Source organism: Myxine glutinosa, chromosome 1 (assembly GCF_964187855.1).
Source record: "Myxine glutinosa chromosome 1, kmMyxGlut1.1, whole genome shotgun sequence".
Lineage (NCBI taxonomy): Eukaryota > Metazoa > Chordata > Myxini > Myxiniformes > Myxinidae > Myxine > Myxine glutinosa.
In genome coordinates this window covers 337,028,995-337,055,478 of record NC_136261.1, presented here as the reverse complement: position 1 = coordinate 337,055,478, position 26,484 = coordinate 337,028,995, and the positions used below count along the sequence as shown (strand labels likewise).

Sequence of the window (26,484 nt, the reverse complement as noted above, 5' to 3'; positions counted from 1 at the left end):
GAGGCAATGTCAGATGGTACGGGAGGAACTGACAATGAGGGTGGAGGAGGTGACAGAGATAATGGAGACAAAGGACCGGCAGGTGAGGATGCACATAGAGACGGTCACGGTAGCCTTAGAGGACGAACTTGAGGGGACGCACCGAGAAATAAAAGAGGTTAAACAAAAACTAGAGGAAGTGGGAGAAGAGGTGAGTGAAATTAAGAAGGGACGGACAGAAACTAAGAGGGAGATAAAGGAGCAAGTCATGGAATATGTACAAGGTCTGTGTTCAAATCATGATGTGATGCTCACTAACCAAATAAAAAGTTTGCAGGTGGCAGAGGAGGTGAGACGAAGTACGGAGGTGAGTGGCAATGTATATGATGTGAGGAAAGCTTCAGTCGGCTTGGGGATTGGTTTGGATCCGGGTGTTCGTGAGAGGCCGTTGGTGAAGTGTGCGACAGGTCTGGTGTGCGAAAAAAGAGGTGTGCGAGAATGTCCGACCATGGGGTGTGTGAGAAAAAAGTGCACGCCGAGGAGTGAGTGTGCCGTCAAGAGTGAGTTGGTCGAAGCGCGTGTGCGAGGGAGCACAGGGAAGCGCGGTGTGGTGAGTGTTACGGAGGAAGTAACGGAAAAGTGTGCGCGGGAGGATGCGCGAGAAAGGTGTGTAACGGACGGGTGCATGGGGAAAGCGCATGCTGTCAAGAGTAAGGGTGAGTGCGCGACCGAGAGTGGAGGTGAGAGTAGTGAGAGTGAAACGGAGCGTGAGTTGGTTGTGGCAGGTGAGCGAGGATGTACACCTGGAATAGAAGGATGCAAACCTGGAATGGTAGAGCGTGAGTGGGAATGCACGCTGGAATTGGTAGTGAGACACGTGGTTGGGTGTGCGGGTGAGAGCACACCTGTGATTGTCACAAAGGAGGTGACCGAGAAAGGGGCGCGAAGAGGTGTATTGGTGAGGTGTGCGAGCGACGAATGTGTGCCAAAGTGTTCGGTGGTCAGGTGTGTGACCAAGTCGGTGAGCGGAGTGAGTGTACCGAGGTGTGAAAGAAAAGGTACGAGGAGAATGGGAACGGCTGCATGTATGAGCAAGAAAGAGGTAGCGTATGCATGTAAGCCTGCAGGTGAAGCGTCGACGGTAACCGGGTTAAAGGTTAGGTCGACTTTTAGCCGGATCGGGCCCTCGGTGCGTGCCGGGCTTCGCGTGCCGCGAGAACCAGCGGAGATCCGAGCCACGGCGGGTTCGAAAGGACCGCCGTGCGCGATCCACGCTGGGCCTCGCGTGGAGCGGCCGCGTCCGGGCTCCACTAGGCGGAGCGGGCAGCCCGATAGGAAGGGTCGTCATGGCGACCACTTTCTATTGAGACATGCCGGCAGGTCGAGATCGGGACATTGGATGGCTCCACGCCGAGGTGGTGCATGGGATCTCGGCCCGGGTAAGCCTCCGTCCCTGCCCCGAATGCGGGACGTATCCAGCCGCTGGCACAAAAGAACCCGCGTTCATTGCTCGGCTGTACGAAGCCGGGCTGTAGATGTGAATTGGCGCACCGAGAGGACCTAATAAGTAGACGGGTGATGGTGATAGTGATAGTAGTGATTTGATACAAAATTTAGAAAAGTGAATAGAATTGGCAGTAAATAGAAAATTTTTGACTTGTGGAATCTGGACGAACAAAATTGATAGTGAGAGACCCCCGATGTGGTGGGATGGCAAATCCACCATCCCTCACAGAGTGGGGCAAAGGAGCAATAGATTATGGGGTGTATGGCAGTGAAAACTAGCCCGGGTGGGTTAGGTTATATTGATAGGGCCCTAGAAGATGACATTAGGTAACGTTAAGTTTAGTTCGTGACTGATACCTGTAGTGGGGACGCAGGTAGATTAGTGTGGTTGATAATGACGTGGGAGCGCAATAGTTTAAAGGGACGACTGGGAAGCGCAAGTTTCAGAGGGGAGTAGTTAGCTGAGATGATGCCGTGTGTGTGAGGATTGAACAGGTGAGAATTGAACAGGTGTGATTGCACAGGTGTGCAACTGAACAGGTGAATGGAGCAGTGTATGAGGGAGTAGTGGTGATTGCGTGTTGTGTTGACCAAATGGTCCAGGAAGAGGAGGAGGGTGCAGGTGGCACCAGGTAGGATTGCACAGGTGTGCAACGACAGGTGAATGAAAGACAGGTGTATGGAATAAATGGTATGGAGTATTGGAATGGATGGTCGTGGAGTGGGTATGGTGGAAATTGTGGAGTGGAGTGGATGGTGCAAAGGTGTGAATGGGGGAAGAGTGGACCCCCATCACGGATACCCGGGGCGGGTAGTGTAAGTGTTAGGTAGAGGGTACAGGCAAATTGTGGTTGGATATTGGCATCTGTGGTGCGGGTGACAGAATGGTATGTGGATGGGTGCGTTGGTGTTGTGGAAATGGCTGGGCGTGTAGCCTGTTAGTGTGTGTAGTTGGTTTGGGCACTCCACCACTGTAAGGATGTCGGCCAGGTGAGGCCGCAGGTGGGCTCTGGGAGCCGGTAGTAGTTGTTGTGGATGGGGCCCGAGGATCCGGAGGACGGACCCGGGTAGCCCAGTGCCAGAGGGCACCATGGGGTGACAGAGCCAGGAGGGGCCTGCCCCAGTTAGATAGGTTAGGGTGAGGAGCTAGGTAAGCTCGGGTGGCAACTGCAGTGGTGGAGGTGTGCAGGTGGGTAGACCCGCTGGGAGAGGTACACGCCACAGCCCAGAAATTGTGCGAGGGCACCGGGAGATGAATCGGGGGAGTGAGACCCCAAATTGAAAAGCACCACAGTTTGGCCAATGGGAATTGGTTTTTAGAACCCATAGTGTAAGAGGGCCAATGGTTTGGCCAGAGAAAGACCCCGGGTAGTGTAAAGTGTGTTAAAATCATTTAGAGGATAGTTAGGATGAAGGATCTCCTCGCACCATCTGCATCCACTCACCTGAGGTGACAGGTACTCCACACCATGCCATGTTTAATTATTTTTACTGTGCAAATGTTTGGAATGTGAGACGCATCATGACGTGGGTGTGACATTGTGCGTAATTCCATCTCTTCCTCCTTATGAGGATTGATGATGAATTGATGATGGCAAATTTTTGAAGTAGAGGGATTGTGGTGACGAATTTGGTATAGGGGAAATATGGGGAAGACGTGACAGTAGTGACGAATTGGTAATGTGTAGGTTTTGTACATATGGGGTAAGGGCAAGGGTGGGCTAGGTAACAGGGGGGTGACGTACGGTAGGGACGAGCTTTCTCACTTCGCCCTCCGTACGCATTTCGCCTTGCATTGCCTTATTGATGTGTACCCTTGTGACCTTACCCCTCGCTCAATTGTCTTTCTTTTGTCTCCCACATGACCTGTGCGCCGTTGGGCGCCGAGGGGAGCGTGCGTGGGTCGGCCATTGTGCGCCCGAAATTCCCAGAACCAGCTGTCTGCATCGATGCACCACATTATGGACCACATGCCTGTGGCCGAGCACCACTTATGGACCCCATGGGTTGGGGCATGGCCCCTCTGCTGGAACCGGCCAAGAGGGCCCGAAATCTTGCTGGCGGACCTTGGCCACAGGGCACCGATGCCCCACAGGTGAACCACACATAGTCGGCCCTGTGGGCCATAAATAAAATAAATAAGAAGGACACATTGGGCACACTTTATTGCAAATAGGCCGCCAGTAAGCAAAGCAAAAGAGAATGACAACATCTGGAAGACAAATAATAATAACCAGCAGAGGGAGCCGAAGAGCAAGAGACACCTGCAGGGTTAGGGGTTGTTGATTTTATTTTTATTGAACATTCATTGAACAATGGTGACTGCACCGATTGGTGCTTGGGTGTGTATTGGTGCGTTTTTGGGTGCGTTCATGGTGCGTCGATGCAGAGCAGACTGTCTCCCCCCCAGAAAGAACAATTACAGGTCCTGGGTTAGTTTTGTAAATAAAAATAGCGTCAGTGTAAATAATGCTTCCCACCGTCAGTGTATAGTTTGAAGACCATTCCGCAATTCGGTTAACTGTGGGCGTAAGTCTGTTAGGCAGGGTGCAATGGAGCAGCGGGACACATTTATTTATGTTTTAAAACTGTCGCACTCAGGGTCAGGTTAAAAGTAGAGGGAACTACACCTACGTGCCACACTAAGGTAAAAGTAATAGGCCCGGGACGTGCCTAAGGGGAGGAGGGTGCAGTGTTGTGGATATGAGAATGTTTTTTTATTTTGTTGTTGTGGTAAAATGTTGTTGTAAAAGGTTGTTGTAAAATATCACCCCTCCTCCCTCCGTTTGTGGTTGTATAAAGGTCAAAGGGCGTTTCCGTAGTTAGTCCATAAAACATACATGCAGGACACGATATATCCTTTCTTTTGACAGTTATATCCTTATTATGTGTATTAGCGTAAGGCTGTGTCTTCCATTAATTGAAATACTCCATTGCACCAGTGAAAGAGATAGATTCCCTTCCATTCCCCCCTTTCCGTCAATTGCAATTCAAAGCGCCTTCCGCATTTTGGTCGGTTTTTCCCTCCAATAACCGCCATTGACCACGAGGCTCGAGTCGGGGAAGGAAGGCGTGTCTCCACCTCGTCATAGAGGGGAGGAGTGAGCCCGCCCCACTCGACCAACCATGAGCCAGGGGTTCGGCTAGAGAGGGCGGAGGAAGAGCGATCGGGGAGGGTCGCAAAGGTTGAGGGGCGGGGGCCTATATAACCCAAGGAAGGGCGTGTCCAGGAAGAGATGCGTTTTTACAGAGGAGAGCACTGAGCAGAAGACAGAAAGGCCTGGAGTTGGACTTTGAGTTGGTCTGAGTTGGTTGGGAGTCGGTCGTCAAGTGCAGAGTGGTGAAGAGTCAGTCAGTAGAGGTGGTGGTCAAGTGGTTGCATTGGTTGCGGTGAGGAGTCGGTGGTAAAGAGTGAGGGACCAAGAAAGAGAGAGAAAGAGTCCTGAAGCAAGAGAGGAAGTTGTTGGACTGGGTGGGACTAAGGAAGGAGAGAGAACCCGTCACACCAATCCCCCAAGCTCCGCGTTGGCTCCACCAAGCGTTCAGCTCCACCAAGCTCCGCGTTGGCTCCACCAAGCGTTCAGCTCCACCAAGCTCCGCGTTGGCTCCACCAAGCGTTCAGCTCCACCAAGCTCCGCGTTGGCTCCACCAAGCGTTCAGCTCCACCAAGCTCCGCGTTGGCTCCACCAAGCGTTCAGCTCCACCAAGCTCCGCGTTGGCTCCACCAAGCGTTCAGCTCCACCAAGCTCCGCGTTGGCTCCACCAAGCGTTCAGCTCCACCAAGCTCCGCGTTGGCTCCACCGGGCATTCGCCTCCAGCCATCCACCTCCTGCAATTCCCCGCGTGAGTCCGTCTTTTGTTTGTTCTGTCATGGGTTAATTAAGTCTGAATAAGCTAGTATTTTCCCTGTGTCACCTGCGTCTTATGTGCTTGTAAATAAACGTGACTGCTTTCTTTTTGCATGTGTGTAAATAGTCAATAAATTCAGTCGTATTTCCAAACCTTTCTTTGCCTTCGTTTTCCTCTTTGCATTGCGTCGTTTTCGTCTTTTCCCTCATTGAGCAGCTGGGGTGCGATACGGCCAAAGTCTGGGTGAATCGGGTGAGTTTTGTTAGGTCGCGGTCTTACACCACCGCTCGGTCTATAACATCTAACCGCGATCTATAACAATATATTGCGTATTTGAGAATCCTGTGTTTTTTTTATTGTTGTAAGTGTAATGAATCTTGTTGTAAATATCACCCTCTGTAGTGTAATGAATCTTGTTGTAAATATCACACTCCGTAGTGTAAAGGTCAAAGGTCGTCCTCCTAGTTAATCCATCGCATACACGTAGCCAATCATATACCCTTTTAAGTAGTTATCTCCTTATTATGTGTATTAGTTTAAGGATCTGTCTTCCATTAATTGACTCTGCATTGCATCGAATGAAATAAGATAGTTCCCCTTTCAATTGCAAAGCCTCCATTTCCAACTGAATAGCCTTCCTTTCCAACTGCATTTGCCGCCATTACGGCGTGGTCAGCTCGGGGAAGAAGGGCGTTGCCCGCCCCTCGTCATGAGAAGGTGGAGCCAGCGAGCCCCCACCAGCCAATCAGGGCTGGTGAGATACGATCCCGGGCGTGGCACGGCTTGATCGCGACGCGCCTTATAAAAGGGGGTGGGGAAGGATTGCGAAGAGAGATGCGTCAGATGTGGCAGAGACGGGAGATGAACTTTGAACCACCGCAGCTTGAACCACCGCAGCTTTAACCACCGCAGCTTTGAGCTTTAACGGCGGTTCGACCCGCGGCCGCGAAGCAACGCCGCCGTGCGAAGCCGCTCGAGGAGAGTCGGCGGCTGCTCAACTCGAGCCGGGATCACACCAACCACCCGCATCCGTCCCGCCTTGTGATCCCACCTTCCTTGTCCGTCCAGCCATCCACCTCCAGCTGAACCTTCCTCTCCTTCCTGCCATTCCTGTCATCATCCCCCGTGTAAGTCTGATTGTCGTCCGTCTTTTATGTTGTCCTGGGGTTAAGTAAGACTGAATAGGTAAGCTAGAAATTGCACTGTGTCTTCTGGTCCTTCCCTCCTTCTGTAAATTATTTTCTTTTCTTTCCTTCTCCTTGGTTGTTTTGATTGTGTAAATAATAGTGAGTAATAAATTATATTTGTTCTTCCTACCTTGCCTTTCTTTCCTTTACATCCGTTTCGCTTTAGTGATTTCCCCATTGGATACCTGTGGCACGATTTGGCCAACGTTTCAGGATCGGGTTTAGTCTCTGCTAATGGTTCGTGCCGCGGTTGCTAAACCGCTCGGCAATTAACATCTGTCCGCGGTCGCGAACGAGGTTGCGCCCCTGCCTCTCCGGAGGGAGCTGTGCAACTTCAGGACTCACATCGGTCAGTCAAAAACAAAGGGGATTAATCCCCCCTTCTTAAGGGGAAAAAGGCCGACGTCGAGATCCACAACAAATTGGTGTCAGGAGCGAGATTCGGACCAGAAGCGCGCTTAGCGCGCTCAAATTACGAGTGGCCCACAATTTTCTTTAACATCCTAAATTTAAAATCGTGCCATGGATGGTCAAGGCGATCGGATGCTGGTGGGTGAGTCAGAAGAGGGGTTAGAGTCGACCTAGGACCCCAGGGAAATGTATATGGGGGAGAGAGAGGAGGAGAGCAATGGTGATGTGGTTGAGGGGGTATCAGGTACACGAGATGGCGCCCTCGCGCACGATGTTGCAGCGGCACCAAATGTCGCCGCGCCCGTGACCGTAGCAGCACCGGTGGATTTGAACCTTTTTATGCTGCAAATGGAGGCCCTTATGGCCAAGATGGGTGAGCAAATGGGAAAAAAAATGGATGCTCGGAGCGATAGAATGGGGCAGCAATTGGGGGGCCAAATTGGAGCAATGGGGGGCCAAATGGGGGCAATGAGGGACGAAGCAAGGGGTCCCAGTGAACGGCTAGACAATAAATTTGAGGGTTTAGACAGTAAATTTGGGGGATTGGAAAGCCAAATCGGGGGGCTCGAAGGTAAATTGGGGGGCCAACTAATGGACATGGGTAATCAAATTTGGGAAATGAAGGAGGGGTTAACGGGGTTGGAAAATAGAATGGCTGCCCAGGAGAACCAGATGGAAGGGGTGAAGAATGGGTTAGCGGGGTTAGAAAACACCATGGAAGGCAAATTGAGGGAAATAGGGGAGCAATCCGCCCGGGAAATTAAACAGATGGGAGATCAAATAGAGGAGGTGAAAATCGGGTTAGAAACCAAATTGGATGCCCAGAGGAATGATTTGGAACAGATGCGGGCAGCAGCTACCAAAGAGATGGGAGAAATGGGGGAGGAGATCAGACGAGGTGTGGGCAAGGAGGTCGCGGGGGTACGCGAGGAGGTAAAGCGAGGTGAGGAGCGTATGGAGAAAGAGGTGAGAAATAGTACGGCTAGGTTACAGGGGGGCATAGAGGATCTGACGAGGGGAGTGGAACAGCTGACAGTGGGACAAAAGGAATTAGTGGAGCAAGTGGAGAACACTGTGGTGATCGGGGGGTTAAAGGCGACTCAGAAGGAGATAAAAGAGGGACTTATAGCGACGAAGAGGGAATGTCAGATGGTACATGAGGGGTTGACAAAGAGGTTGGACGAGGTAACGGAGGCAATGGAGACGAAAGAACGGGAGGTGAGGACGCACATAGAAACGATCAAGGTGACCTTAGAGGACAAAATTGAGGGGGCGCACCGGGAAATGAAAGAGGTGAAGCAAAAATTAGAGAATGTGGAAGAGGGGGTGAGTGAAATTAAGAAGAGACGGAGGGAAACTAAGAAAGAGATCAAGGAGGAGGTAATGGATAATGTACAAAGTCTGAATACACATCCTGATGGCGTACTTGCTAATCCTTATAAAGATTTGCAGGAGCGCATGGAGAAAAGGATCCCAAAGGTGAGTCGTGCTGTGTATGGCGCTAAGAGGTTTTTCGGCAAAGTGTTTGGCGCGAAGAGAATTGTCGCGCGCTTGGGATCGAGAAAGCACCCGGGCGTTCGTGGAAGGTCCTTTGTGTGCTGTGTTAAAGCGAATGGCATGCGTGTGAGGAAAAAGTGTGCATCGGGGAATGAGCGTGTTACAAAGCGCGAGTGTGAAACCGAGTGCGAGCGGGAATGCACGTCGGGGTGTACGGGGTGTGACACAGGGAGTGAGAGCGATACGGAGTGTACGTGCGAGGGTGAGAGTGACACGGAGAGTGAGTTGGTGGTGGAGCTGGTGCGAGGATGCACGCTTGGGATGAGTGTGCGAGGAAGCACACCTGAGTTGGTTGTGGCGCGTGTGCGGCAGGGCACATCGGAGCGCGTGAGTGGGTTGATGCAAGAGTGCACCCCCATGAGTGGTACGGAGTACGTACCGTGGGAGAGTGCGCAAGACGGTGCGCGAGGTGTGTTAAGGAAGTGTGCGAACGGGGAGAGTGCGCAAGACGGTGCGTGAGGTGTGTTAAGGAAGTGTGCGAACAGAGTGTGCACAAGAGGATGCACGAGAAAGGTGTGTAACAGGGAGTGCGGTGGTGGAATGGACGGAGTGTGTGGGATGCACTGGAGGCGCCGAGACACCGGGTTTGGTGAGTGTGAAAAGGGTCGCGTGGTGTGAGCATGCAAGTGAAGCATCGACGTTAACCGGGTTAGCAGTTAGGGCGACGGATAGCCGAGGCGAGCACTTGGGGCGCGGTGCGCTTTGTTGGATGCGAGGCCCGGCGCGGGTTGGTGCCGCGTCGCTTCTCTTGGAAGCGTCGTTGCCGATTCGGGCCTGGCTCCGCCCAGCACGGTCGAGTCCGGGCCTAGCCGGGCAAGGCGACCGGTCCGGTTCAGGAGCAGGTTCGGCGCCTGCTTCGGTTGTGTTCGGTTTTTCGGCTCCTGTGAGGATGTCGGCCAGGTGAGGCCGCAGGTGGGCTCTGGGAGCCGGTAGAGTTGTGGATGGGGCCCGAGGATCCGGAGGACGGAACCGGGTAGCCCAGTGCCAGAGGGCACCGAGTGGGGAGAGTGCCAGAGGGCCTTCCCCAGGTAGATAGGTTAGGGTAAGGAGCAGGTAAGCTCAGAGGCAACTGCAGTGGTGGAGGTGTGCAGGTGGGTAGACCTGCTGGGAGAGCCACACGACCCAGTCCTGAAATTGTGCAAAGGCACAGGGAGTTGAATCGGGGGAGTGAGACCCCAAATTGATGAAGCACCACAGTTTGGTCAATGGGAATTTGGTTCTTAAAACCGCATAGAGTAAGATTGCCAATGGATTGGCAGGGAAAGACCCCGGGTTGTGTAAAGTGTATTAAAGTCATTTAGAAGGTAGATTGGCATCAGGAAGGGCATCCGGCCATAAAAACATTGCCTCAAACAGGGAACCATGATTGTCATGGGGCCCGCAAGGCTAACCCCTGCTCTAGCGGGGAAAATGGCCTTAAAACGATCATTCATTCATTCAGAAGGTAGATAGGATTGGAATCTCCTCGCATCATCTACATCCACTCACCTGAGGAGATGCAACTCCACACCATTCCATGTTATTGTTTTTTTCTGTGCAAATGTTTGGATTGTGAGACGCATCATGACGTGGGTGTGACATTGTGTTGATGTTCCATCTCTCCCTCCTTATGAGGATTGATGATGAATTGGTGATGGCAAATTTTGGATTAGAGGGATTGTGGTGACGAATTTGGTATTAGGGGAAATATGGGGAAGACGAGACATTAGTGACGAATTTGTAATGTGTAGATTTTTGTACATATGGGGTAAGGGCAAGGGTAGAGTAGGTAACGGGGGGGGGGGGGGGGGGGGGCCGTATGGTAGGGACGAACTTTTCTCCGCTCAGTCTCTAGACACACCTCACCTTGCATTGCCTTTATTGATGTGTACCCTTGTGACCTTACCCCTCGCTAACCTGCCCTCTCTGTCTTCCTTCCCCGACCGATGGATCGTGCTCTCTGGGCACCGAGGGGAGCGTGCGGGAGTCCGCCATTGTGTGCCCGAACTCTCGCAACCACAGTTGCCTGCATTGATGCACCACTTATGGACCACATGTCTGTGGCTGAGCACCACTTATGGACCCCACGGGTTGGGGCATGGCCCCTCTGCTGGAACCGGCCATGATGGCCCGAGATCTTGCTGGCGGACCTCGGTAACGTGGCACCTATGCCATCCAGGTGAACCACCCCTAGTCGGCCCCTGTGGGCCATAAATAAAGATGGACACGTTTTGTGCATTTTTCATTTTATTATGTCCAAATAGGCCGCCAGCAAGAAGAACATGAAGAAAGACAACATCTGGAAGAACATTGGCCAGCAGAGGGAGCCAAAGAGCAAGAGCACCAGGGGTTTGTTTTCTTTATTATTAACTGTGGTGACTGTGCACTCCGGTGCGTTTTGGTGCATTATGGTGCATTGATGTTGGTGCTGGTGCGTCGATGCAGCGCAGGCTGTCTCCCACCCAAAAGAACAATCACAGGTCCTGGGTTAGTTTTGTAAATACCATTCGCGTCAATTGTAAATAATGCTCCCCACCGTTCATGTATAGTTTGAAGACAATTCTGCAATTCGGTTAGCTGTGGGCGTAAATCTGTTAGGCAGGGTGCAATGCAGCAGGGGGACATACTTATTTGTGTTTTAAAACTGTCACACTCAGGGTCAGGTTAAATGTAGAGGGAACTACACCTACGTGTCACACTAAAGTTAAAGTTTTGTAGGCCCGAGTACGTGCCTAGAGGATGAGGGTGCAGTGTTGCGGATTTGAGAATCCTGTTTTTTTTTATTGTTGTAAGTGTAATGAATCTTGTTGTGAATATCACCCTCTGTAGTGTAATGAATCTTGTTGTAAATATCACCCTCCGTAGTGTAAAGGTCAAAGGTCGTCCTCCTAGTTAATCCATCGCATACACGTAGCCAATCATATACCCTTTTAAGTAGTTATCTCCTTATTATGTGTATTAGTTTAAGGCTCTGTCTTCCATTAATTGACTCTGCATTGCATCGAATGAAATAAGATAGTTCCCCTTTCAATTGCAAAGCCTCCATTTCCAACTGCATTATTGCCAGCCTTCCTTTCCAACTGCATTATTGCCAACCTTCCTTTCCAACTGCATTTGCCACCATTACGGCGTGGTCAGCTCGGGGAAGAAGGGCGTTGCCCGCCCCTCGTCATGAGAAGGTGGAGCCAGCGAGCCCCCACCAGCCAATCAGGGCTGGTGAGATACGATCCCGGGCGTGGCGCGGCTTGATCGCGACGCGCCTTATAGAAGGGGGTGGGGAAAGATTGCGAAGAGAGATGCGTCAGATGCGACAGAGACGGGAGATGAACTTTGAACCACAGCAGCTTGAACCACCGCAGCTTGAACCACCGCAGCTTTAACCACCGCAGCTTTGAGCTTTAACGGCGGTTCGACCCGCGGCCGCGAAGCAACGCCGCCGTGCGAAGCCACTCGAGGAGAGTCGGCGGCTGCTCAACTCGAGCCGGGATCACACCAACCACCCGCATCCTTCCCGCCTTGTGATCCCACCTTCCTCGTCCGTCCAGCCATCCACCTCCAGCTGAACCTTTCTCTCCTTCCTGCCATTCCTGTCATCATCCCCCGTGTAAGTCTGATTGTCGTCCGTCTTTTATGTTGTCCTGGGGTTAAGTAAGACTGAATAGGTAAGCTAGAAATTGCACTGTCTTCTGGTCCTTCCCTCCTTCTGTAAATTATTTTCTTTTCTTTCCTTCTCCTTGGTTCTTTTGATTGTGTAAATAATAGTGAGTAATAAATTATATTTGTTCTTCCTACCTTGCCTTTCTTTCCTTTACATCCGTTTCGCTTTAGTGATTTCCCCATTGGCTACCTGTGGCACGATTTGGCCAACGTTTCAGGATCGGGTTTAGTCTCTGCTAATGGTTCGTGCCGCGGTTGCTAAACCGCTCGGCAATTAACATCTGTCCGCGGTCGCGAACGAGGTTGCGCCCCTGCTTCTCCGGAGGGAGCTGTGCAACTTCAGGACTCACATCGGTCAGTCAAAAACAAAGGGGATTAATCCCCCCTTCTTAAGGGGAAAAAGGCCGACGTAGAGATCCGCAACAATATATATAAACATAGATATATGCTGAAAATAAAACGGTCACACACTGGTGGATGTGGACACACATGACCACTCAAATGTGTTTTTCTCCCTCTACAAGAGCGAGCTTCATGGAAGAGAAAGGTTAAATAATTGACAGTGGGATAATGGGGCAACAATTGGGCACAACCAGAACAAGAAAATGGGAGAAAACACTGAAACACTGAGAGAGAGAAGGGGAGAAAACACTGAAACCAGCAAGTGGGTTGGCAGAGAAATGGTTAATGGGGGTAGCAAAGATCATTTGTCAGGATGGGGGATGACATGAGATGGCTGTGCATTGCCTGTTGGAAGCACTGGAAGGAAAAGTGGGTAAAACCGGCCTCTGGAAGGTGGATCCATAGATGGGAGAAGCGAGGAACAAATGAGTTGAGGTGTGTAGTCAGCCTGGATTTTGTAGGTTTAACTAGGCGGAGGTTACTGGAAAAAAAACTCGTGCACCATGGAGTTGCTGGGGAGGGTCGGATAACTGAGAGATCCAAGAGAACAATATCCGAGAAAATGTGGTTTAAAAAACATCCGATACCACTGACCTGCCTGCGATATGAAAGCATCCGATGTGCTTCGACCTCATTGCTGGAGATTCCAATAATATTGAGAGATTTAGATTCCACATAATCAAGGTGAGAGATGTGATGTTGTCGTGACAGCAGTGAAGATCACTACTCCATTGAGCTACCACCAAAAGCCTTGTCGACTCTGAGTATCTCTAATTTTCCAAGGAAAGACCAGTCTGCGGTTTGCTTTGGAGGGCAGCTTTGCTTTGGGGTTGGCTCAAGAGAGGTCATGGCTGAAGGTCATGGACGATAAATTCAGGGGACTGAACATCTTCCAGTGGCTGACCATGGACAGAGACTGGTGGGTTCGTTTGACGATCCCTCTGGAGAGAGAAGAATATTCCATGATTGATGGACATGTTTCATTTCTAGGTGCAGTCTTGAATGTTTTTTGTTGCTGGATATTTTTTACCCTCACCAGAGGAGAGGGTATGGCATTTGGGACTGTTTGTCTGTCTGTCTGTCTGTCTGTCTGAACAGAATAAAGATGATTTTCTCTGCAACCGTTGGTCCGATTGACAGGAAATTTTCACCGTAGGTGCATTTCCTCCTGCAGAATTATTTTTTATGATAATTATGACGTCATAGGTCACGATGTACGAGCGCCATCTTGGAAAACCGAGAAACTTTGCACCTCTATATCTCCGAAAGCGCTGCATAGAAAAAATTGAGACATTGCTCATTGTAAAGAACTCTCCATGGGGAATAACATGTTAATGATGATCTCATAGGTGCCTACATCGTGACATCATAATTCAACAAGTACAAAACTTCATCCGATCAAGATGAAATTTCTTGAGCGTCATTTATTGATAAATTTGTGAAGAAAAAAAATGACGACGTCATCAGTCATGTGGTTCAGTCGCCATATTTGTTTTAACACAAAAGCCATTAAAAACACTAAAACACGTCCTGGCAAGGGTCTGCAATCTCTGATTGCTCTTTCTTGTTTACAATTGTATTTTATGCAAAGTGTGCATCTGACAAAAAACAGTAGCAATTACAAATGATTATTTGTAAATTAACATTTCAATTGTAGCATTTTTCTTGAATTGAAAGTGTTAATTGATATCTATGAATGTGAATTCTATCATTTGGGAAGACAAATTTATTTCAGAACTTTGTACATATTTATTTTAAGTATTGTATTTAAAATCCAGGATCACTGCTCACCTCTACTTATTCGTTCCCTTTTTTCCTGCATGTGGAACAAATTTACACATTCTCTTCGATCTCATTCTTCCCTCCATATGGTCAAGACAGCTGTTCACCACCATCTCAGATCGACCCCCTTCCAATCTACCCCTGTTAACCCCACCCCACTCTCAACCCCACCTGCTTCCAAATTTCCAGTTTTTCCTTCCTGAGTTTGCTTCTTGTCCACCCACACATCATTCCTTCCCACACCCATTATTTGTACAAGTCTCCCTCTATTATATCCTTCAATCCTGCTGGTGTCTCCCTCTTCTCTCTACTGACTAATCCTTTTGTGCTGTTGGATCCTCCTGATCCGTTCAACATACCTGCTCTTCCACGAGCCTCGACTCTGTGGACAAAAAAAAGCATGTGCAACCTTCTAATTACCATGATTCACTTTACAAGGTAATTTATATCACGTTTCTTACCGGAGGGGATTTGACCATTTGTCCCTCTTGTATTTATTTGCTTTTCCAATTAAAATGCATTTATTAAGGTTGATTCTACCTTCTCTCCATCTACGCCCTATTAAAAGCAAATTGTATTTCATGCAAATTGTGCGTCGACAATAAAGTGCAGCAATTACCTCTGATTGACTGAGAATTAATATTTCCACTGTAGCATTTTCCTGAATTGCTTCTGATAGTTCAAAGTGTTAATTTCTAGCAATTATATGTGAGTTGTATCATTTGGGAAGTTACATTTACATGAAGCTACATTTCTTTCAAACCCTTGTACATATTTATTTTAACCACCTAAACACATGTGAAGACTTCCAATTAACACTCACTTCACAAGGTAAATTATATTACATATATTTATCGATGGGATTTGACCATTGGCCTAGCTCTGCGAGGGGGGCGGGGTTTTGCAATCACTTCTGTGTCTGTCTGTGTGCGTGCGTGCGTGTGTCTGTCCGGGACAAAACTTTTTTTTACCATTTCAGCTTTGTCTTCAAATTTTCAACGCAGCAATATGAGAGTATGGAGATGACAAATTAATAATTTGGGCAAAAGGTCAAAGGACAGCATCACATAAAATCGACAATTTTCAAACTCAAATTTTTATAATTTGAGCATTTGATCACTGAATTGGTTCATCAATCAAAAGCTAGAAGCAGATTTTTTTCAATCAAAAGGTCAAAGGTCAAGGTTGCATAAAATAGCCAATTTTCATCCAATTGACCTGAAATGTAAAAAATTTGCATATTGGGTGATGTAATTGGTTCACCAATTAAAAGCTAGACGCTGATTTTTTTTTATTAGATCAAAAGATCAAAGGTCAAGGCTGCATAAAATCATCAATTCTCATTTTGTATTTTTTTTAAAACTCTTTTTGTCATGTTTAGCATATGGAAAAAGAAGAAGACGTCTGAATGCAAAACGGACGTGGACGGGCTTTGCATTTTCAGGTGCTTTCTAGATCTTTGCTTTTTTTTTTACTTTTTTTTTACAAATGAACTTTACTTATTATTGTCAATTGTACCTTCTCTCTCCCCTTATACGTGCCCTATTAAAAACAATAAACAATGATCTTGGATATCAAATATTGACTAACAGTACATGTCACATCATTTTGGCGAAAACAATAAGCACACTGGCAAAGAAAAGGTTTGTAGATCTTGACACATTACAATACATATGGGAAATGAAAATGATTACTGTAATGAATTGTATTTTATTATAATTGATACTAGTGCAAATAAATATTGCGGATCAGAAAGTTCCATTCAAGAAAGAATGAAAACAATGTTATCTGGTGTAAAAAACAAAAAACAAGACCGAAAGTCTAACAGCGGCGTAGTTGGGCTTGTAAACCACAAACACACATTATTAGCCATTTAAACAGTCGCTAATGCTGTTTATGACATTAAACAAAAATTCTGGAGGAATTCAGACATCCGTGATGTAAGTTTTACTTACAGAACTGAGGGAACAACAACACAACAGGCACTTTAAGGCCATTTTCGCTGCTAGAGCGGGGGTTAGCCTTGCGGTCCCCATGACAATCCTCTCCATTTTGCCTTATTTTCTGCATCTCCCCTTGTTAACCCCCTTGCCCGCATTTCTTCTTCCACCACCTTTAGCCAAGTCTTTCTCGGTCTTCCCCATCCTCTACTTCCTTCTACATTCATTTCCATCACTCTTCTCAACCAGTCACTTTCATCCTTTCTCAACACATGACAAACCATCTCAACCTGTTTCTCTTCACAGCATCCATCACAGGCTCTCTTCCCATCATCTTTCGCAATTCATCATTTGTCTTCCTCTCAACGATACTCCGCACATCCACCGAACCATTCGCATTTCCACCCTTTCCAGCCTTCGTTGCTGCTCTTCGTTCATTACCCATGTCTCGGTCCCATAAATTATAACACTTCTCACACATGCAGCATTTAACCTTTCCCTTCAGCTTCAACGACACTGCCCTCCTCGTCAGCACACCACTCAGTTCCCGAAACTTCTTCCATCTACTGTAATCTAGATTATACCCCACAAGGGTTGGGTACGTACAGTTTTGTTGGAAGAGACGTAACGCCGATGCTTTCGATATATTAATGGTCATTTTAACAATCGGTTTGTTTGTGTTTCACACTGAATGAAAAATATAAAGGTAGAGCATGGCGATTGTGATATATGACATGTTCGACGATATGTTCGGCATGAACGACCTATAAATCAAAATGGCGGTGTGTGGAGAGTCAGCCGCCGTACCGCCGTAATGACATCAGACGTAATCACATCACCCTGTCATGAAACCAGATCCTCAGCTCCGATTGGTATACGTTTGAGGGGACATCCATACATACAAACACTGTTCTAGACGGCATTGCCCTATGGGCTACACCATAAAAATCTACCAATAAAAGACAAAAAAACAAAAACAAATCCAGAGTAAAGTCAAGTATCCATCCTGACACATTAACAAAACTGATGAAGGTTTAACGTCTGAACGCCTTCGTCGGTTTAATCAGACTTGGTGACACAATGGTTGCAGTGTCTGCTCTGAGTTTGGGAGGTTGGTGGTTTAAACTTGATCCCAGCCAAGTCATACCAAAGACTTTAAACATAGAACATGCTGCTACCTTGTTTGAAAGGATAGTGCATGATGGCCAACCTGTACCATGTAAACATTGTACAGGATTGATGGTCCTAATGATCTAGCTCTTCCTGTGTTTAAGATCCTTGTAAGGGACCTAATATGATTTTGATTATTATTATTATCATTTTTACTAGCAGAGTTACTACCCCACGGGTGATATTGTTTGAAGCGAACAACACGTTCTTCTGACACATCCCTTTATTTGGACAGTGTATCGGAAACAGACCGCTGCGTGATAGCTCCCAAAAAGAAATATAACCTGGGTTACTTACATGAAGCAAAAACATGTATACTGCTGATGTGCATATATAATACATTGTGGTTATATTGCTCAGATGATTCCAATTGCACTGTCCCAAAAGCTGATACCAGAAGCCTGAAGCCGGAGGCCTATATGTACCGTCACCTTAACAAGGCTTATTACACCTATTGGCTCTAACCTTTCGATATTTGATGATCCTTTCAACAGTCGCTTAGGTTGTCTTACACTGAACAGAAAACTTAGAGGGAGGGCATGTCCATCGTGAATATGACACTTCCGAAGATGTGTTAGGCTTACCACAGCACCAAATGGTGGACATTTTTTTTTCAGGTTATAATTGTGTGTGGCATAAGGCCAGCTGCCAACCAATGTGTTTAGAGTGGGCATTCATACATACAGTCACGTGAAAAAGTAAGTACGCCCCATGTAAAGTTTTGACTTTTTCAACATATTTCAACATACAGCTATTTGATCTTCATTTCAACAATATTGATAGATAAAGGTGATATAATATAACAAATATCATGAAACATTTACATTTTGTAGTCCATTGTATAATTTAAATAAACATGAATGCAAATTTCGCATGTGGAAAAAGTAAGTGCACCCCTACATTTATCACTACTTCAAATACCTAAAATTAGAATCAGATGCACCAGCTCATGTGCAAAGGATTAGAACATCGTCAGAGAGGATCTTGGAGGAACCTGTCTTATTTAAACCTCAGACATCTAGTTTGGTTTGCTCTTTGTTGTTGAAGTGTGCGGCGTCACCATGACGAGATCTAAAGAGCTCTCTGAGGCCTTCAGAAAGAAGGTTATAGATGCCTACGAGTCTGGGAAGGGATTTAAAAAGATCTCCAAACAATTTGAAATCAATCATTCGACTGTCCGGAAGATCATCTACAAGTGGAGAAGATTCCAAACAACTGCGAACTTGTTCAGGCCAGGCCACCCCAGCAAGTTCAGCCCGAGAGCAGACCGCAAGATGCTGAAAGAAGTCTCTAAGAACCCCAGAATGTCATCACGGGACCTACAGGTGGCTCTTACCACTGTTGATGTCAAAGTGCACGAGTCTACCATTAGAAAGAGGCTGCACAAATTTGATCTACATGGGAGGTGTGCCAGGAGGAAACCTTTGCTGTCCAGAAAGAACATCAGGGCAAGACTAAAGTTGACCATTGAACACCTAGGCAAAGACCAGCACTTCTGGAACAATGTGCTCTGGACAGATGAGTCAAAGGTAGAGCTATTTGGCCACAGTACCAGAAGACATGTTTGGCGAAAACCAAAGACAGCATTTGACCACAAGAACCTGATACTAACTGTAAAGCATGGTGGTGGAAATATTATGGTTTGGGGCAGCTTTGCTGCATCAGGGCCTGCGCAGCTCACCATCATAGAATCCACTATGAATTCTTCATTGTACCAGAGGGTGCTTGAGGATAATGTGAGGACATCCGTCGGAAAGTTGAAGCTCAACCGAAGCTGGACCTTGCAACATGACAATGACCCTAAACATACCAGTAAATCCACCAAGGAATGGCTGAAAAGAAAGAAATGGAGGGTTCTGGAATGGCCAAGTCAAAGCCCGGATAGAAATCCCATCGAGATGTTGTGGGGGGATTTGAAACGAGCTGTGCATGCAAGAAACCCCTCAAACATCGCACAGCTGAAAGAATTCTGCATGGAGGAGTGGGCAAAAATTTCTCCCAGTCGATGTCAGAGACTGCTAGACTGTTATAAGAAACGCCTACTTGAGGTTGTTTCTGCCAAAGGGGGCAATACCACCGATTCGAGCCAAGGGTGTACTTACTTTTCCACATGTGAAATTTGCATTTATGTTTATTTAAATTATACAATGGACTACAAAATGTAAACGTTTCATGATATTTGTTATATTAAATCACCTTTATCTATCAATATTGTTGAAATGAAGATCAAATAGCTGTATGTTTAAATATGTTGAAAAAGTCAAAACTTTACATGGGGTGTACTTACTTTTTCACGTGACTGTACATACACTCCATTATCTATAGATTATTATTGTAGGGGGAGGACGTGAGCGGGATATGAAAAAAACCCGGGTTACTTAAATGAGAAATCTCTACATTTTCTTACAAAAAAAACCTGGGTGAGCTACATTTTAACCTGGGGGGGGGGGGGGGGGAGGGAGGGAGGGAAATCACAACCTGGTGCATTTGATTCACATATCAGACTAGTTCAGAAGGTATGTGACACACGGCACAGGATGTGGTATTGGAAATCCACCTCATGCAGTGGACTAACTTAAATGCCATTTCACATTGCCGGATGCCCTTGATAGTCTTGGTGAATTTTTTTGGGAAAATATGAATGCAAACCAGGATCCAAAAACCTTCACAATGCTATTTCCGCAATTGTAACATTAGTGCAGACTCAGTTTGCGAGTGTGAAAGAGGACTACGATAATGCCATGAAAATTCCATAGTCTTTCATCAATTTTCAAATTTCTTTCAAAGAAACTTTTCAAAAAAACTTTTGTGATTCCAATCTTCAATTTTCTAATAATGTTTCATTTATTTATTATGTTTTCCTTTTTCCAACAGGTTCATGGAGTTTTAAAACGTCGCGATTACGCAATCAAAAAACCTCGCCGCACAGTCTCAACGCTGGTCTCTTTACCCCTGCCTTTTGAGATCTTGCGCACTCTGAATCCATTGGGTATTGTCAGTCTGAAACTGAAAGCACAATCTCTTGTGGCTCTCTTGTCTCCACATCAAATGGCTCTAATGTAAATGCCCTACATTACTTGACTAATGCAATCCTCCAGTTAGCTCTAAAAGGTAGTGTACAAACAAACTTGCAGATAATTCCCTCTTAGCAACCCTTCTGCCCCCACCCCTTTCCTCTCTTGCTCATGCATCCGTAATACAAAGGTGGGCCCTTATTGTGCTACAAAAGTCTCATTTTGCACATTTGTCAAGTGGCATGCCCATAAGTTGTTTGCATGCATTCACATGGTGGGTGGCATAAGGAAGGTACAGTTGTGAACTGGGAAAAAAGAATAAAATAAGCTTACTGTGATGAGAAGATTTAACTGCATGCAGTAGCGCTGCTCTGAAGCAATGAGCTCTCGAGAGGTACAGATGAACTGGCGTTGCCACCGTTCCCGCTGCTGCAGAATGGCAGATGCAATGGTCGATGTGGGTTGAACCATTCTCATGAAGAAGTGGAGCAACGTCCCTGCCAATGTAAAAGAAAGATGGATGCATTGCTTCCTGCTCTTGACAGTGCCTTTGAAGAATCAGCAAATACTACATACATAGCAGTAAAACCAAAGTATGTAGGATATAATGTAACAAAAATATGAGAAACTCTTAAAAAGAGCTCCCTTTCTATCATTTATTTCAAGAATTATAGCAAACAAATTATGAGTAGATAACTTATTCTTCCATTCTACTTATTCCACTTTCATGTCAGTGCATTATATGTTTCGATAAAGCACAAGACCAACAGTTCATCAATTATTTGGCCACCTAAATGTGCCATTAAGAGCCATTAAGAGCAAATGTGCCAATCACCCAAACAGATACAAACAAAAATCTATGAAATAAAACAAAACAACTAGAACAGCACTTGGTAGAGAGCATACCTCCACCAGGCTCAACAGTTTACATTTTCTATTCCATTGATAGGCCAGATCTGCATCCGTACCTGAACCAAAATCGAATCGGCTTGTTCTTGCCACCTAGCCCACCCATCCACCTAGTTTTGTCATAAATCATCCACAACTTTTTGAACTACCATGGTATATATCGTTCACCAAAACCTAATCATTTCGTCCTTGTCATATACCCAACCTCTCCACCAAATTTCACACGAATCCGTCCACAACATTTCAAGATATCCTGTTCACAAACAGACAGACAGGCAACCAAACAAACAAGAAATACGTCAAGCTTAGCACAATACTTGCAAAATCCCTGAAATAAGATGTTGACCTTTGGCCTATGTTGACATTTTGGCCTATGTTGACCTAAAAATATTGGTGGTTGAATTAAATGATCAAGTATGCAAATCCTCTTCAAATTTCAAGTCAATCAGATGAAAATAAATGATTTTAGAAATGTGGCCTATGTTAACCTTTTAACCTTTAGACCTCAAAAATAATTGGTGGTTGAATCAAGTGACCGGATATGCAAATCCTGTTCAAATTTCAAGTAAATCGGATGAAAATAGAGTATTTTAGAAATTCCACCTTAAGTCGTTGACCTTTTGGCCGATGTTGACCTCAAAAATAATTGGTGGTTGAATTCAGTGACCTGATATGCAAACACTCTTCAAATTTCAAGTAAATCGGATGAAAATAGAGTATTTTAGAAATTCCACCTTAAGTCGTTGACCTTTTGGCCGATGTTGACCTCAAAAATAATTGGTGGTTGAATTCAGTGACCTGATATGCAAACACTCTTCAAATTTCAATTAAAAAAAAAAAACCACCTTTTAGAGGCCATTTTTCCCCGCAAGCGGGGGTTGGCCTTTTTCGGGAACTGTGGTTGTTGTTGTTTTTCGGTCCCCTTTTTGAAGCAATGTTTTACATTTTTCAAATTTTTCAAAATTTTTCAAAATGTTTCAAATTTCAATTAATCGGATGAAAATAGAGTATTTTAGAAATTCCACCTTAAGTCGTTGACCTTTTGGCCGATGTTGACCTCAAAAATAATTGGTGGTTGAATTCAGTGACCTGATATGCAAACACTCTTCAAATTTCAAGTAAATCGGATGAAAATTGAGGATTGTAGAAATTTGACAAAGTTGTTGACCTTTTGACCTCAAAATCAATAGCCTTCTTCCTTATGACTAACTCCACTGTTTGATTAAGTTTTGTAAAGCGGTTTAAAACTGTGACTTGTCAGCGATTGATATACAAACAGACAAAGTGACAGACAGACAAACAAACAGACAAATAGGGATGAAAGAAAATATAACCTCCATCCACCTTCGGCGGCAGAGGTAAAAATATGTAAACAAATACTGATGGCTCGTGACCAGAACACTTAAACATGATACCAAAAGTAACCCACAGTGAAGTCAATGGCATGCCATCTCAAATCCCCACACTTCCCACCTAAATCAAAGTTGAAAGAGGGCAAAAAGTGCCACCAGGGGTGAAACAATATCTTCTGTTTTGATCCCCGTGACCCTAAGTCTTGACGCCCAGATTGAACCGAGGGTCAAAATCCCAAAAAATCATTACATATTTCAGGCCTCCCCCAATGTTGATTGCATATACAAAATTTCATTACAAAATGATTTAAAATGTGCCCATAATTGCATTCTTTGGTATTGGACTTTTGATCCTGCCGAGGGCCCCAGGTGGTGGGGCCAAAATTACACTGCTTCTTGCACCTTCTCGCCATGTGGTGATCATAACTACAAAGTTTGGTGAATTTCTGCACCACATTTTAGGATGAGATAGCATGGCGGACAGACGGAGCAGATTACAATATTCCACCGCATTTTCTTCAAAAGCATGGAGATAATAGGTGCAGTAAAATGCCACAATATTACACCAATAAGAGCAATTATAAGAAAATAATGACTATGCTATGGTGCGACCAAACCACCCTGTGTTGGCAAATCTCAAACCACAATACACATATACACAGGAAATGCAGTATTATATGGTTGCTTGTGAAACTCATGGCACCAATGTAGCAAGTGTGTGAGCGAGAGACCTGCCATAAATCTGATCACCTTATAGATCAGCTCAGAAGTCAGAACATAGATCTGATATAATCATGAGACCTGCCAGAGAGGCCAACTGTCGCAAATAAAACTTTCCCCAGCCACACTCTCTGTCAGTTCAATTATCTATAACAAGGCCCAGGCTTCTCACCAAGATGCCTTCACTATCGACTGGGCCGACGTACCGCCCCTAGAGGCTGTTTTTCTGGTGAACCCGACCAAAACAATCAATCAAGCAGAACAGAATTAAAATGCCAGACCCTTGCTTCCAGCCCAAGGGATGCAGACAGAAAGGACAGCACACACAACGTTTGGCAGGCTTGGGTTCTTGAAAACCCATTTGGAGTGCATTGCATGAGTTCCTGGGACAAGTTGTCTCTCAAGACTAAAAATTTAAGAAACAAATAAGTTTACCATACAGAAATACTGAATGAATGCACAAATCTAGCTAACCGTTTCAGAAATATTCCTTGGATAAGAAATGTTATTTTGTGACCTTCCCCAATCAAAAGATAGAATTCAGCAATAAATTGAAAAGGAAGTTTGTTTGAGAAATTATGATGAGAACACATTCATTCTATTTCAGATACAACATCATGTGTGTCTATAATTATTACGTGTCATGCGTATGAGTTTGTACCAGCAATGTCAATAATATCAAGATAATTATGAACCAAGAAGCATTCCTGCAAGGTAAGATTGTCGAGAAAACAAAAACGTGCATTTATTTATGGGACCATTCAGAAAGTTCGCTGGTGGCCCTGACCTTGCAAGATCTCGGCAACTGCAGGGAAAGAAATGGAGGTCACATTATAAAGCTTTATGGTGGGCCAGAAACCATACACATGGAATGGCAATGGACTCAAAGTCAAATATATAAATATATATACAATTCGATCTCAAAGGACAAATGGCAAACGTTTTCCCAAAAGGTTGCTTGACAAATGTGAATCAAAGCACTCAGCCCGAGATCATTTGAGTGAAAAAAAAAAACTTTTGTGTGGTTAAAGGGTTTTTACATTTCTTTATGTGAACAGAGCTACTAACTGGCAGATGATCAATTTTCAAGAAATGTTTTCTGAGTATCCTAAGCCTTAGATTTTTCCCTCTCAACCTACATGCTTTTTACAAAGCACTTGCCGTTTGGAAAAAAAGAAAAAAAAAAGATGAAAAACACTTTCCATCCATTCCTCTCTGCTTTCCAAAATGCTATTTAAAAGCTTTTATGTAGAATCATGCTGCCAATGATGTTACTTTGTTTCATCACAGGGTATAAACACACCACCACTGGAAGATACATCCTGAAGCAAGCGGCTGATAAAAAAAACCGAGCACGTGAGAAACAGGGAAAAGATTGATTGTATCTGTAGTGCATTATGTATAAGATAGGTAAAAGATGTATCATGTATCAGCATAAGTCTGTCGCAAGGTGCTTGTCTACGAACCATCTAGTTCTGGGTCGATTCGGAAGGCAAGTCAAATCTGAATACATCAAATCCAATTGGATTATCGTGTGCTGGGAGCTATGAGCATTCCATGCTACCTCCTATCTGTGAAGGAAATATAAAGTCAGTTGTAATATCCTCACCTGCACAAATTGATATAAAATAGTTTCATCAGAAAAACAGCTGGTGACCGATGAAAAGGTGTGTGTGTGTGCATGTGTGTAATGTGTGTGTGTGGGTGTAATAGAAGGCCTGTGCTTCACAAGAGAGTAGAACAGAGCAAGACTTAACAATACATGAAAACAAGTCAGCCATATGCTAGCACAGGGAGCAGCAACAGGTAGCATATGAAGACAAGTGTTCAGGGCACAGAGGTAAGGCGTGTATGGTAATGTAAGAGTTACATACGTATTTTAAACAGCCTCAGTAGTGTAATGAATGGATAGCACATCTGCTCCAAGTCTGGCATGTCGGTGGTTCGAACCCTAGCCGAGTCATAACAAAGACTGTAAAAATGGTACGTGCTGCTTCCTCGCTTGACGCTCAGCTTTTAAAAGGATAGAGCACCGACCAACAACCATACGTTGGTAATAACAGCGCAGGCTTTGATGGCCCTAATGGCTCCTCCTGCATGGAAGTTCCTTGCAAGGGAACTCATTTATTTATTAATACATAGCGAGAAGGGACCGGCGAAAATTGCATGTAATGCAAAATGCGATTTAAACAATATTATGCAAAGAACAGTTAAATATGTAATGGTAATTTGATATTGTCCAGCTATGTGCTCTCTGAAGATGTTGGTTGATTAAATGACTCCCCCCCCCCCCCCCCAAACCCAAAGCCTCAACCCCCCTCTCACAACTCTGTTCTCTTTGTCCCCCCCTGCCCAACTCTGTCCTCCTCTCCCCCTTTCTTCCAGTTCTTACATCATGACACATAATTTCTTCATTATCCAATTCAAATGCTGCTGGGTGTGAAGTGACAGTCGAAACAACGTCCAATTCACAATCTCACGACATATGTCCTGCGGAAATTCTGCGGAATTGATACTTTCAAGCAATTGTGAGTAGCCAAATTGTGTTTAATAAATTATCCGAAATTAATTATCCACGTCCTGATGTGTGTGTATGTGTATATATATATATATATATATATATATATATATATATATATATATATATATATATATATATATATATATATATACGTATATATATATATATATATATATATATATATTGTTACAGACGTGGCTTGGATGTTATTTACCGAGCGGTTTTATGGTATGACCACGTCTGCACAAGTTACCCGATTGTGCCCGAACGTTGACTAGTCGCGCGATGCTGGCTCAATAAGAAAAAGAAGACACCCGGCTGGATTACAATAACACAATACGACACCAGGGGTTCAGTTCTCAAGACCTCCGGAGGAGGTTATATTAAGGCGGAAGGTTAGATTACAACTACAAGAGGGACAGCATAGAAAGACAAGCACTTAGACACAATCTTATATTATTCCCAACAGACGACAGATAAACGGGACAAAGCTGACTCACACGGGGATTGATGGAAAGGACAGGCGGGTAGCGATGGCTCAAGGTGCAC

General features: G+C 45.4%; 1 protein-coding gene across 2 annotated transcripts in view; it reads right to left on the bottom strand.

The window, feature by feature from the left end:
* The window catches only part of ARHGEF39 (Rho guanine nucleotide exchange factor 39), a 363,866-nt gene that overhangs the window by 256,375 nt on the left and 81,007 nt on the right, over positions 1–26,484 (bottom strand). For both annotated transcript variants that reach the window (XR_013621789.1, XM_078769812.1), the window contains exon 2: positions 20,767–20,930. Coding sequence is in view for 1 of the 2 variants with exons in the window: in XM_078769812.1 (XP_078625938.1) it covers positions 20,767–20,910 (144 nt within the window). In the remaining variant the exon portion in view is untranslated. The remainder of the gene's footprint in view (positions 1–20,766; positions 20,931–26,484) is intronic.